At 43.7% G+C, this 13,131-nt stretch overlaps 1 protein-coding gene across 2 annotated transcripts in view; it reads right to left on the reverse strand.

Annotated features, from left to right (window-relative positions):
• Positions 1 to 13,131, reverse strand: part of PCNX2 (pecanex 2) — a 311,392-nt gene that overhangs the window by 65,333 nt on the left and 232,928 nt on the right. For both annotated transcript variants that reach the window (XM_070781873.1, XM_070781874.1), the window contains 2 exons: positions 10,056 to 10,114; positions 5,145 to 5,360 (listed from right to left, as the gene is read on the reverse strand). In XM_070781873.1, the coding sequence (XP_070637974.1) occupies positions 5,145 to 5,360; positions 10,056 to 10,114 (275 nt within the window). The remainder of the gene's footprint in view (positions 1 to 5,144; positions 5,361 to 10,055; positions 10,115 to 13,131) is intronic.

Below are 13,131 nucleotides of genomic sequence, written 5' to 3' on the forward strand. Positions count from 1 at the left end.
TGTCTTTTCACCTTGTTTATAGTTTCCTTTGCTGTGCAAAAGTTTTTAAGTTTAATTAGGTCCAATTTGTTTATTTTTGCTTTTATTTCCATCACTCTGGGAGGTGGGTCATAGAGGATCTTGCTGTGATTTATGTTGGAGAGTGTTCTGCCTGTATTTCAGAGCTGGAAAGAAATTATAATCACACCAAGGTTTTGATGAAGAAATTGAGACTCGGAGAAGTCAAGTCACATGTGTGCTCCCACTGAACATCCTGACCTAAAGTGGAGTTTTCTATGCACCTGGGAAATTGAGGGCATTATATCCCAGTTATTTCATGTTTAATAAACCAAATGAACACTATGGTACAAATTTCCAACCAAAAGGAGGAATGAAAAGAGGAAATGGTCAGGTAGAATGAAAAGTTTTTGTTAAGAGCTCTGTGGGTTTGCCCAGCTCTAAGCTGGAATCAAGATTGCCAGGAGAAATATCCACAACCTCAGATATGCAGATAATACCACTTTAATGGCAGAAAGCAAAGAGGAACTAAAAAGTCTCTTGATGAAGGTTAAAGAGAAGAGTGAAAAACCTGGGTTAAAATTCAACATTCAAAAAACTAAGATCATGGCATAAAGTCCCAACACTTCATGGCAAATAGATGGCAAAAAAGAGGAAACAGTGACAGACTTTAATTTCTTGGGCTCCAAAATCATTGCAGACAGTGACTGCAGCCACAAAATTAAAAGACACTTGCTCCTTGGAAGAAAGGTTATGACAAACCTAGACAGCATATTAAAAAGCAAATACATCACTTTGCTGACAAAGGTCTGAATGGTCAAAGCTATGGCTTTTCCAGTAGTCATGTATAGATGTGAGAATTGGACCATAAAGGCTGAGCACCGAAGAATTGATGCTTTCAAACTGTGGTGCTGGAGAAGACTCTTGGGAGTCCCTTGGACAGCAAGAAGATCAAACCAGTCAATCCTAAAGGAAATCAACACTGAATATTCACTGGAAGTCCACTGATGCTGAAGCTGAAGCCTTAATACATTGGCCACCTGATGTGAGGAGCCAATTCTTTGGAAAAGACCTTGATGCTGGGAAATATTGAGGGCAAGAGGATGAGATGGTTGACTGGCATCATTGACTCAGCGGACATGAGTTTGAACAAAGTCAGAAAGATAGTGAAGGACAGGGAAGCCTGGTGTGCTGCAGTCCATGGGGTCACAAAGAGTCGGACATGACTGAGCGACTGAACAACAAACAACCCCTAAGTAGCTCTGAGTCTTGGGAAATAATTCATCTTGAGGGGTCTGGATTTCCCCATCAGTTAGATGGGAGGAAGTATGGGGATTAAGGCCAATCTGGAGGTAGATGTCACCTTCACAGGCAGGAGAGTGCTTTGTATCTTATAAAAGTCTCTATCCAATGCCCTTTTTTTTTTTTTTTTTTTTTGCTCCTATTCTTGGTTCTTCTTCATTTGTAATGACAGGATTTTCAAGTTGTCTGACTCCTTTTGTTGGCAGCTCTGTTCTCCTCATTCATGTTTCTCCTCTTTTATAGAAATAAGCCAAACCATCAAGCTAGGTCACTTGGATGACTAACAGAGAACAGAAATGGATTGAACAGATAATCAACTCTCACTTTCCCATTTTTCTGTGTCTGCCTACCCGGATGATGGTTAAATACAACAGATTCCATTTATTTTGAAAAGCCTTGAATTTAGTGCTCCTCACACTGAGGGCCTTCTAAAGTGCATTGTCTGTTTCCTTGACCTTCAACTTAAAGCTAACTAATCTACCAATTCTTGAATGGTTTCCTTAAATGCTCTCTGGCTGGGTAGATGCAAGAAATACTCATAAACCAAGAGCAGCAGTACAATCATGTTTCCTTACATGAACAACAACAACAACACAAAAATGTATTTCTATCCTGGGATGCATGGGCCAAAAGACTAGAACAGAAAAACGTGGCTTCTTTATTTGTATTCTTAGTTTGAATTTATTCTACTATAGTACCATCCAATGGAAACAGCATGGGCCATGAACCTACATCAATTGTTTGGGCTACTCAGGTTCTAAATCCTTATTCCAATGTTGGGAAATTACCCGCTGTGCCAGAGGCTGGCTAACTGTTCAGCAAACTTTTTACTTTTTCTCCTGGGTACTCAGCTATACAACATTTCTCTTATACATGTTTGAAATGTGTGCTCAATGCCTTCAGTCTTGAATGACTCTTTGAGATCCCATGGACTGTAGCCCTCCAGGCTCCTCTGTCTATGGGATTCTCCAGGCAAGAATACTGGAGTGGGTTGCCATTTCCTACTCCAGGGAACCTTCCCCACCTGGGAATCAAACCCACGTCTCCTGTGTTGGCAGGAGGAGCCTTTACCACTGTGCCACTTGGGAAGCCTCCTGACTAACCCTTCGATTCAAAGATCAGTTAAGTTTGCCAAAGATGCTATAAGCCACATGAAACTTGTGCTATAACTATAATTCAGATTCAACTCAGCGAACCTTAAAAGTTCTTCCCTTGAGTTCCGGGAAAAAATGGAAAGCTCTCAAAAATAGGCAGTTCTATTGCATTATTGTACCCAGACACTTAATTTCTACCACCTACTGTGGCATTTTCTGGTATTTGAGAAAAATATCAGGGAAATGTTGCTTCTCTATTCTTTAGAGTCTGATCATCCCTCCCTTGGCCCAATAACTTTTTCCCAAATAAGCTCCCTAAGTTAGATTCCTGGAATTTGTAAGGATGTGCAAGAATTCTCCTTGGGTTATAGGTTTTAAAATATGAAGTGACGGCCATTAGTTCTTGGTGGAAACACGTCCTTTGGTCACTGTGAGGTTCTAGAAGGCATGACCGGGCTGTTTACCTGTCTAGCATTGTCGGTGACCCCGTCCTCCCAGAGCACCTGGAAACCACATCTAGCTACTTGGTGCATCCTTGTAATCACACCAGTTGTTCCCTCTTCTCCGTTCTAACTGCAGCCCCTCCTCTGCTGAGCTGACCAGACCCCAGCGCCCTTTCTGATTCCAGCGCCCTTTCTCTGGCCCCCAGGCACCCCACGCACTGTGCTGCTGTAACAGCCACCTCTCTGGGCAGTAATTACTTATCATGTGCCTGTCTTCTAAGGGAGGCTTCAAGCTCCACAAGGCAGGGCCTTTACTTCTCTACTCAGAGCACCTAACTTACTGCTTGACATATAATCAGTGCTGAATAAATATCTCCCAAATGAGCATTAAGAGCTTCCCAGGTGGCTCAGCAGTAAAGAATCTGCCTGCAATGCAGGAGACCTGAGTTCAGTCTCTGGGTCGGGAAGATCCCCTGGAGAAGGAAATGGCAACCGACTCCAGTACTGTTTCCTGGAAAATTCCATGGACAGAGGAGGCTGGCAAGCTACAGTTCATGGGGTCACAAAAGAGTCAGACACAACTTAGTGACTAAACAACAACAAAAATGAATATTAGTCACAAATGTCCAACTAGTATGTGATACATTCACTTGGATGAATCCAGGGCATTTAAAAAAAAATATTTAAAATGGGGCTCTTGATTGCATCCTCAAAACCAATGTTCCACTCCTTATCCAAGCTTCTCAGTTTCAGTAAATGCACCAATGTCCATCGGGCTCTCGACCTAGAAATCAGGAAGCATACTGAGCACCCCACCTTCCCTCACCCCAACATGCAGGCCTGTCCTCCACCTCTGAGCCTCCCAGCACATCTCTGCCTCTGCCGTCTTCTCTTGCTGGGGTGACTACAGGACACTCCTAGGTGGTTCCCTCTTTTCTCCTTTCATCCCCTCCAGTACATCTTCCACACAGCAACCAGAACAAGCTCTAGGTCAGTCATTCCCATTTCCAGAACATTCCATGGCTCCTAACGGTGCACAGAATAAAATGCAGCACCTCCCCCTGTCTGGGAGAAACCCCATGACCCCCCCCCAACCCCGCCTCTCTGGTCATGGCATTCCTCCTGGGTTGCTCCAGACTCAGACATTCAGTGCTTCCCAGTTCCTGGCCTGGAACATTCTTCTCCCTGTTCTCCTTCTCAGGACCCTTCCCTGACAAACCTCCTCACCTTCTGCACTGATTGTGGTCATAGAACTTTATTTACCTCCTCTGTACTGTTCCTTAAGCTGCGATTGGTTTGCTCTTTTGTTTGCTTGTTTATTTGCCACGTCATGAGGGTAAGACTCAAGGTCACGTTCCATTGCATCCTCAGCATCAGAACGTGGCCTGACACAGACAGGGTGTTGAGGTAGAGAAAATCATGTGTGAATGAAAGACTACACAAAGAACCTGGGAGACAGGGCCACAGGCATTTCCATGATGCTGATCCCTGAGTGATCACCACACAACCGCAGCTTCTGATTCATGGAAAAACCAGAATCACTCTTCAAAGATACAGGCAGACTCAGTAACCACAGAGCAGTGAGCACTCGTGTAGTGCCTGCAAGTGGGCTTCCCAGGTGGCTCACTAGTAAAGAATCCACCTGCCATTGAAGGAGACATGGGTTTGGTCCCTGGATCGGGAAGATCCCTTGGAGAACGAAATGTCAACCCACTCCAGTATTCTTGCCTGGGATATTCCATGGACAGAAAAGCCTGGTGGGCTACAGTCCATAGGGCTGCAAAGGAGTCAGACACAACTTAGCACCTAAACAACAGCAGTGCCTGCATATACGTGATCTCAGTTAAATCACACAACTGTATGAGGCAGTCATTCTTCTTATTATCATTTTACAATTTTTAACAAAACTCAGAGATACTAAATGACTCACCCGCAACAGACTATGGCATTTGTAACCCAAGGAAGCCGGTTCCATTTTAGGTCTAGCTGACTCCACATGGAGCCCCCATGCATGGTCCACATTTATTTAATGCTTCTGAGTTTTTCCCCAAATAAAACCAAAGTTCTGACTTGCTACTCCTAAGGTTTACACCAGACTGTACATTTAACCTGATTACTAATTCAGATGACTGGACTTTCTTTATATCCAAATACATGATGAGATGTGGTTGTAGCAAGCTCCCTAACTCATTCTCTAGGACAGGCATCCCACTCTTCCTTTTTAAGGATGACTTCTTAGGAAAACTCTGCATGATAATTCACTCAAATGACCAACTTCCAACAACTTCCACAATAAAGAGATTCTTACCTCGGAATTCCAGTCCTCTAAGTTGAAAGGTGACAAGGCCATTGCCGATTTCAATCAGGTGAACGAAAGCATTGAGGTAATCCGAAGCCAAAATAAAGCAATCACCAGAGCTGTAGTTGCCCCACCGGCCAAGGATGAGGTCTCCACAGAGGGACTCCTGGAGCGCCCTTGTCAAGTGCTCATAAAAGATGGAATTGAGGTTGTTGCCATCGCTCCCTGAAGACAGGACAAGAAGTAATATGCCCAGTGAGTCCTGCTCCAATGTGCTCTACCTGGGAGACAGGCAGCTGTCACCTGATTAGGGGTGAATCAGACTCCTCAGACCTTTCGCCCGTTGTGGTGGGTTTTGTGAGACCCTCCTATTTCTTCCCTCTATGCTCTTTCTGGTCAATGTCATCTACATAAATGAACTGAATTCCTGTCTAAATGAGACACCTGACAAATTCCTATCTCCAACAGAGATCTCTTGCCTGGACTCTAGACCTGTCTACTTCCTCGTCTACTTAACATTTCTTGTATGTTTCCAATGTTTCTCCTCCATCCAATGTGTTCAAGTCAGGCCCTGCCCCCCCAGTTCCGCCCCCAACCTGCTCTCAGCTGTCCAGTTGGCCACAACCTAGGCATCTTTCTTCCCACTCCTTCCCAGCTAAGGCTCTCAATTTCACATTCTTCAAGTATTTTTTTTGCATCTTCCTACTTTTTTCCATTCCCATTACCCTTGCTTTATCCCAAGTTACACGGTCTCTCAGGTAGAGGACCACAAGGGTCATGTGACTGACCTATGGGTCTTCACTAGGACGTGCTTGCTCATCGATTCTCTACCCCCCAGCCAGAATGACCTTTCAGATGAAAGGAGAACGTGTCACCCAGGACCCTCCAGCCCATTTCTTAAAGTGGTTTGTTAGGGCTCTTAAGGTAGAGACAAGACTTCATAACATCACCTGTAATAGGGTCCCATAAGTCATCCTCCAGGAATAAGCTAGGACACCAGCCTGATCAAACCCCAGGTGTATGGTCACACCAGGGGCGGTGTGTGCTCTGCTCCCCACTTCAGTGTCCATCCTCACCTCTCACTCATCTCTTCCTCAGTCTCCACACTTAGCAACACAGAACTTCTCCCAGTCCATCCTCACCTCTCACTCATCTCTTCCTCAGTCTCCACACTTAGCAACACAGAACTTCTCCCAGTTGAGTGACTCACCTGCCCCTTCCCACCCTGGGCCTTTGCAGAGACTAATCTTTCTGCCTGGTTTCCCTTCATTCTTCTCTGTCTTATTACCTCTACTAATCTTTAGATCCGGAGAAGGCAATGGCACCCCACTCCAGTACTCTTGCCTGGAAAATCCCATGGATGGAGGAGCCTGGTGGGCTACAGTCCATGGGGTTGCTAAGAGTCGGACACGACTGAGCGACTTCACTTTCACTCTTCACTTTCATGCATTGGAGAAGGAAATGGCAACCCACTCCAGTGTTCTTGCCTGGAGAATCCCAGGGACGGGGAAGCCTGGTTGGGCTGCTGTCTATGGGGTCGCACAGAGTCGGACACGACTGAAGCGACTTAGCAGCAGTAGCAGCAGCAGCAATCTTTAGACCTCTGTTCCACAGCCACTTCAGGGAAGCCTTCCTTGACCCCTTTGCCAGGCCATGTTATAGGGCATCAGGACTATGACCCTCTGCTTGAAAGCACTTGAAACAGCTGGAATTTGACTTTGGTTTTTTTGTGTATATATGGTTATTTGATTAACATCTGATTTCTCCAATGCACCCTACGGTGGTGAAGGAAGACTGAATTTGTTTATTTTTGTATCTCACTACTGGCAGATTCTTAATATGCAGTAATGACTATCTGTTGAATAATAGATGACAGCATAGATGATACAGCTTTGTTAAGAGAAATTTTGCTTTTGAGAACATAATCCATTAATCCATTAAGTAACTCCAGGGTTTCACTGAGAAATAATTTACAGACAATTAATAGTGTGTGTATAGTAGTGTGTGTGTGTGTGTGTGTGTGTGTGTGTGTTAAGTCACTTAGTCATGTATGACTCTTTGTGACCCCATGGACTGTAGCCCACCAGGCTCCTCTGCCCGTGGAATTCTCCAGGCAAGAATACTGGAGTGGGTTTTCATTTCCTTCTTTAGGGGATCTTCCTGACCCAGGGATTGAACCCATGTCTCCTTCATTGCAGGCAGATTCTTTACCATCCGAACTATAGGGAAGTTTTATATATATACATATATATATATATTCTATAATATAAATAATTATTGATAGTATGTATTGTGTAAAAAGTACATATATATGCATATATACATATATAACTGTAGTCTACAATATAAATAATTATTGCTAGTATACATTTTATATATTATATACAAGTATATAAATTATTATGTATCAATGCCATTGACTCATTTTAAGTTATATATGTATATAAAACTCAGATTTATTGAGGCATAATTTACAGAGAGCAAAATTTGCCCTTTTTAGTGTCCGGTTCTATGAATCTTAGAACAATGCTTACAGTCACATGGCCACCACTTGGAAGGCGGCACTGTGTCGCATCCACACCGCGGTATACAGCAGTCGTTTGTTTTGTTTCGTTTGTATGGAGTTACTACAGCTTGCTTAACCATTCAGTAGCTGAAGGACCTCTGGGTTGTTTTCAGTACTGGCGAATATGAGTAAATCCACTCACGATATTCACAAGCAGAAGTTCATAAGAACATGTTGTCATTTCTCCTGAGTCAAACCCTAAGAGTGGCCCTACCGTTCTCCAAAAAGGCTGAACCATTCTGCACCCCAGTCGCAGGGACTGAGAATTCTAGTTGTTCTGCACCCTTGCCAGGACCGTTGCTTGTTTGTTCAAACTTAGCCATTCAGATCGAATGGATGAGTACATCAAGGGAAGAAAAAAGGAAGGATGCAGCAAAGGAGATGGAGTGAGGGAACACCCTGCTTCCCAATAAAGGGCCAGTGTGTTTCAGGGGCATGAAACTGGGGGTTCTTGATGCATTTCGCATACTGGCTGGGCTGACTCCTTTTATTCCCTCTGTCAGATCTCTCATGATGAAGACAGAATCTTTTTTGAGAAGGCTGGGTAAACTGGGAAGTGGCCTGGCCTGTGGTCCTGGGAGTGGAAGAAGTACTGGGAGGGGCTGGAAGGGAAGTTGTACCAGTGTTTTGACTTTAGGAGTATCTTTTCTCTGGGGAGTAAACTCTGCCTCCAGAAAGTCAGAGAAGCATAGAGTTGCCCCAAAGAGAAGAGGCCCAAAGCAAAGCTCAAGGACCCCTTCTAGGCCAGCTTCTGGAGTGGAGACAGAGATTCAGAAAGGTTGGCGATAAAGATCTGTGAAGATCTGAATGGAGCTTTCCTGCTCTGTACCCTCAGGAACTGGAGCATCATTGAGGGTGCAGGAAGGTGCCGACTGGCCCCGAGCACACCCACGTAAGAAAGAGCACTGATCCACGGCTAAGAAATCTACAAGATAACACTATCAAACTATGGATATCAGGGCTAGGCATTCACGACAGTTAAAAGCCAAACTGAAATAGGTGCATTTATAACCTATTTATGATTAATGGAAAGAAACAAACTGCTTTATGGACTGAGTTGTGTCATGTCCTCTAATAAGGTATCAGTATGCTTAATTTTCTATGCAGATTAAGCCTGCCTGACCTGCAGTGATATTCATTTTCTCTGATGAAGCAGCATGCATCCAGAGATGCTAATTGGAGATTACTCTGAGTCTCTGGTACTTTTAAAGAAAAAGCCTTAACAACAGAATTAACTTTTGCTTAACTGTTCAAACTGTTTGATGTACAAATAAAACAATTTAAACCATGAAAAACTGAGATCTTAGAACACACTGACCACACATCTGTATAATTAGATGAAAATGAGACAAAATTATGAACAACTAAAAGCACAATGTACTTATGAAACTGTCTAAATGCCTAATGTTAATGGCCCGGCAAAATTAGAATCCCATGGCTTCACATTAGAGATATTTATACTCCAACCACACCCCCTTCAAATTGGGCTGATACAAAGTTTAACAAAAAATAAACCAGCCTCTCCAGATATTTTCAAGTTTCAAATTATGATTTCAAATTAATCATGTATATGCAATTCAAATATAGCTAATAAGCAGGATACAATTCTTCCTAGACAATATTTTTGGCACAGAGGAGACAGTGAGGTGGGTTAAAAATAGAGAGTGGTTTAAATTTGCATACTGATATGAGGGGAAAAAAGGTCGAATGCTTCAAAATGAAATAGATTACAGGAAGAAAAAAGTAACTTCCTGTTACTATGGCAGATAAATCTTTCCATAGATTAATGTTGTACAAAGACTCTGAAGATATCCAGACCCTGGATCCTGGAATGGCTTGCCTTTAAGGACATCATAATGCTGATTTTTTTTGCCAGAATACCAATACCAAGGTTTACTGTCTGTATTTGATGTTTAGCATGTACAAACTAAAATGTTGTAATCAACAGTCATTCAATATTGAAAAGAGATCTAATCAGTTCTAAATCATGGAGGAATCCATTTCTAAACCAAATCAGGATACTTGATCAGTTCTATTTGCACAGTTTTATTTTTACCATCAGCATATTTACCAAGACATGCACTGTCTCCACAGTGATTTAAAAAAGTGAGTACTTAATTCTTCTTTTTTGGATTGAAGGAATCCATCTACACAACACATAAATAGCTTAAACGAGAGACAGGGGACTTTCCCGGGCAGGAGGGCTCCAGTGGTTAAGACTATGTGCTTCCAACACATGGGGGATGGGTTCAATCCTTGCTTGGGGAACTAAGATCCCACATGCTGCATGGCCAAAAAATAAATAAAATCAAATATTAAAAAAAGAAAGAAAGAGAAGGAAGATATCCTCTTACCTGAATCTTTTTCAATTTGGACCACCAGTCTTGTGTTGGAATTATCCACACGCCTTGTACTAGAAAGAGCCACAAAAGAGTAAGAGGCAGTGATTAGATCCCTGCAAATGACAGCTGGCTCACAGAATCAGCTGTGTGAGTGGGAATCCAGGAGAGATGGAGCTCACATATCAGAGTTATGGTTCTGCATTGACAAGGCTGAAGGAAGAGAGGGGTCAGAGGGCGGGAAAAGTACAGAAGACATAGAGAGGGAAGAGATGTTTAGCACTTAGGTACAGGAGATAGACCTTCACCTTTTATCAATTCTGAGCATCCAGTCTACACAATAAAAGCAAGCATTGAAATTGTTAATGGACTGCCACCCACTGACAGTATTTGAGAGCACTGCATACATAGTACCTTGCTTTTCAAACTGATTCCAGAACATTCTTGATAAGTAGTCTGGGTCTCCACTACTTGCTTTCAAGCGTTGGGTGCATTCTTACAGACTTGTCTTAGGTTGAACCATAAGAATGAAAAACAGCTCTTTGCAGCTTAGGAAAAGGTGGATTGTCTATAGCCACAGGAACCAGTTGCCACCAGAACCAGTTTTAAACCTTTTCAGTTATGACAACTCACCTCAACTTATAGCTTTGGTAAAGCAGCCAGTTGACAGTGGCTGCTTGCTTCTGAAAGTCAGCCAGCAAGGGACAGGCTCAGTGCAGACTTCTGAGGGTGACCAATCCATAACAGGTTCCCCAGGTGACTGCCCTGCAGACGGTATCACCCCATTTCTGAATCTGAAACTCATCTGCCCTTGAACTTCAGATGTCCCCCAAACCCTTTATACGTGCAATGGTCTGTCCTGCTTGGAGAAACGATGTTGGACCAGCCTTGACTTATTTCAGACACTGAGTGGGGGTCTTGTCATTCTTTGAAATGACACCAACCACATGAAGCTAATGATATGTAACAGTTTATGGTCTAAAAAAATGGCAATTTTGTTAGGGGAACCACTGACTGAAACTGCCCCATTCTGGCCAAACACAATAGTAACTACTTGGCATGAGGTATCTTACAAGAGGAGATCCTAGTAAGGAATGCAGAACTAACAAGACATCACCAATCAGAAGAATTCAGGAAAGGTCAAATTGTCCTACCAACCTCCCGGAATCCTCCTTGCTAACATCCATCTTGGCTTAGGAAGGACCCTGAGTCAGAACAACTGGCCAGAGAAAACCTGGAAACTAACCCATTAGCATAAAACCTGAGACTGTGAGCCACTTGGCAGAGCAGTCCTCCTGGGTTCCCACCTGGCGCCCCCCTTCCCACTGAAATCTCTTGCTTTGTCAGCACATGTGTCTCCTTAGACAATTCATTTCTGAGTGTTAGACAAGAGCCCACTGGCTGGAAAGGCCCTGGAAAGTATCCCTCTTCCTACAAAAATTTCATAAGGCTAAACCTATGCCATAAAGGGCTTTCACTAGAAATAGACCACTGAATGGGGGGTTCCATACAAGTTTGAACATAATGAGCAGCTCATCTTTACCATATCTATGTTTCAGATATATGAGAACTATCTAGGCAGGATCCTGTTGGAGTTTTGTAGACTAGACGCTCCAGCTGAGTTGTACAGAAGGGATACTCTGTTACAGCTCGAAACGGTCACGTTGTTCTATTACTGCTTCCTTTTCCTTGCAAATACCGTCAGATCGGTTTTGAAAATAAAAGAGCCCAGGTGGCAGAAAATAAAGCGAACAACAAAATTCTTTCTAATGAAGGCCGTAATCCCATGTCGGCATGGTGAGTCCCTGAATGGAATTTTAATTTCACCTTAAGACCTAGGACAAATGGAATTTTCAGCAGCAGAATAAACAATTTTTAAAGTGAGATTGAGCCAAAAGAAAGTCATTTACCAAACTCTTCAGGGAATTAAAACACCTTCTAAAACTATGTTAAATGAAAAGCTATCTGCAAAAGGCTTTGGACGCAGAGGGCTCAATTCTGATCAGCAGTAACTAATCCACGCTGCCTGTGTGCCCTGAGGGCCTCTGGCTCGCCACCAGACTCTCTAAGAAGGGCAAGTGTCAGCCTTACTGGGTATTCAAGGTTTTCTCCAGTGCTTTCCTCCTGTAAATTTGGTGCTTACCACTCAAAGGTGCTAATTAGCTCAGTAATTGGATTTCTGCCTTCACGGTCCTATTGCAGGAACATTCTGTTCTGTTGCTCAGTGTGTGGTATGGTCAGTTGCTCAGTCATGTCCGACTCTCTGCGGCCCCATGGACTGTAGCCTGCCAGGCTCCTCTGTCCATGAGATTTTCTAGGCAAGAATACTGGAATGTGTTGCTATTTCCTACCCCAGGGGATCTTCCCAACCCAGGGATCAAACCTACATCTCTTGTGTCTCCCGCACTAGCTAGCGGATTCTTTACCACTAGCGCCACCTGGTGGGGACTTCCAACTCACTCCCCAATCTCAGTTCAGTTCCGTTCAGTCGCTCAGTTGTGTCTCTTTGCGACCCCATGAATCGCAGCACGCCAGGCCTCCCTGTCCAGCACCAACTCCCAGAGTTCACTCAGACTCACGTCCATCGAGTCAGTGATGCCATCCAGCCATCTCATCCTCCGTCGTCCCCTTCTCCTCCTGCCCGCAATCCCTCCCAGCATCAGAGTCTTTTCCAATGAGTCAGCTCTTCACATGAGGTGGCCAAAGTATTGGAGTTTCAGCTTTAGCATCATTCCTTCCAGAGAAATCCCAGGGCGGATCTCCTTCAGAATGGACTGGTTGGATCTCCTTGCAGTCCAAGGGACTCTCAAGAGTCTTCTCCAACACCACAGTTCAAAAGCATCAATTCTTCAGTGCTCAGCTTTCTTCACAGTCCAACTCTCACATCCATACATGACCATTGGAAAAACCATAACCTTGACTAGACGGACCTTTGTTGGAAAGTAATGTCTCTGCTTTTGAATATGCTATCTAGGTTGGTCATAACTTTTCTTCCAAGGAGTAAGTGTCTTTTAATTTCATGGCTGCAGTCACCATCTGCAGTGATTTAGGAGTTCCAAATGCCGGAGTGGTTAGGTGTGTATGCTCTTAG

The sequence above is a fragment of the Bos indicus genome, chromosome 28, assembly GCF_029378745.1.
Source record: "Bos indicus isolate NIAB-ARS_2022 breed Sahiwal x Tharparkar chromosome 28, NIAB-ARS_B.indTharparkar_mat_pri_1.0, whole genome shotgun sequence".
Classification (NCBI taxonomy): Eukaryota; Metazoa; Chordata; class Mammalia; order Artiodactyla; family Bovidae; genus Bos; species Bos indicus.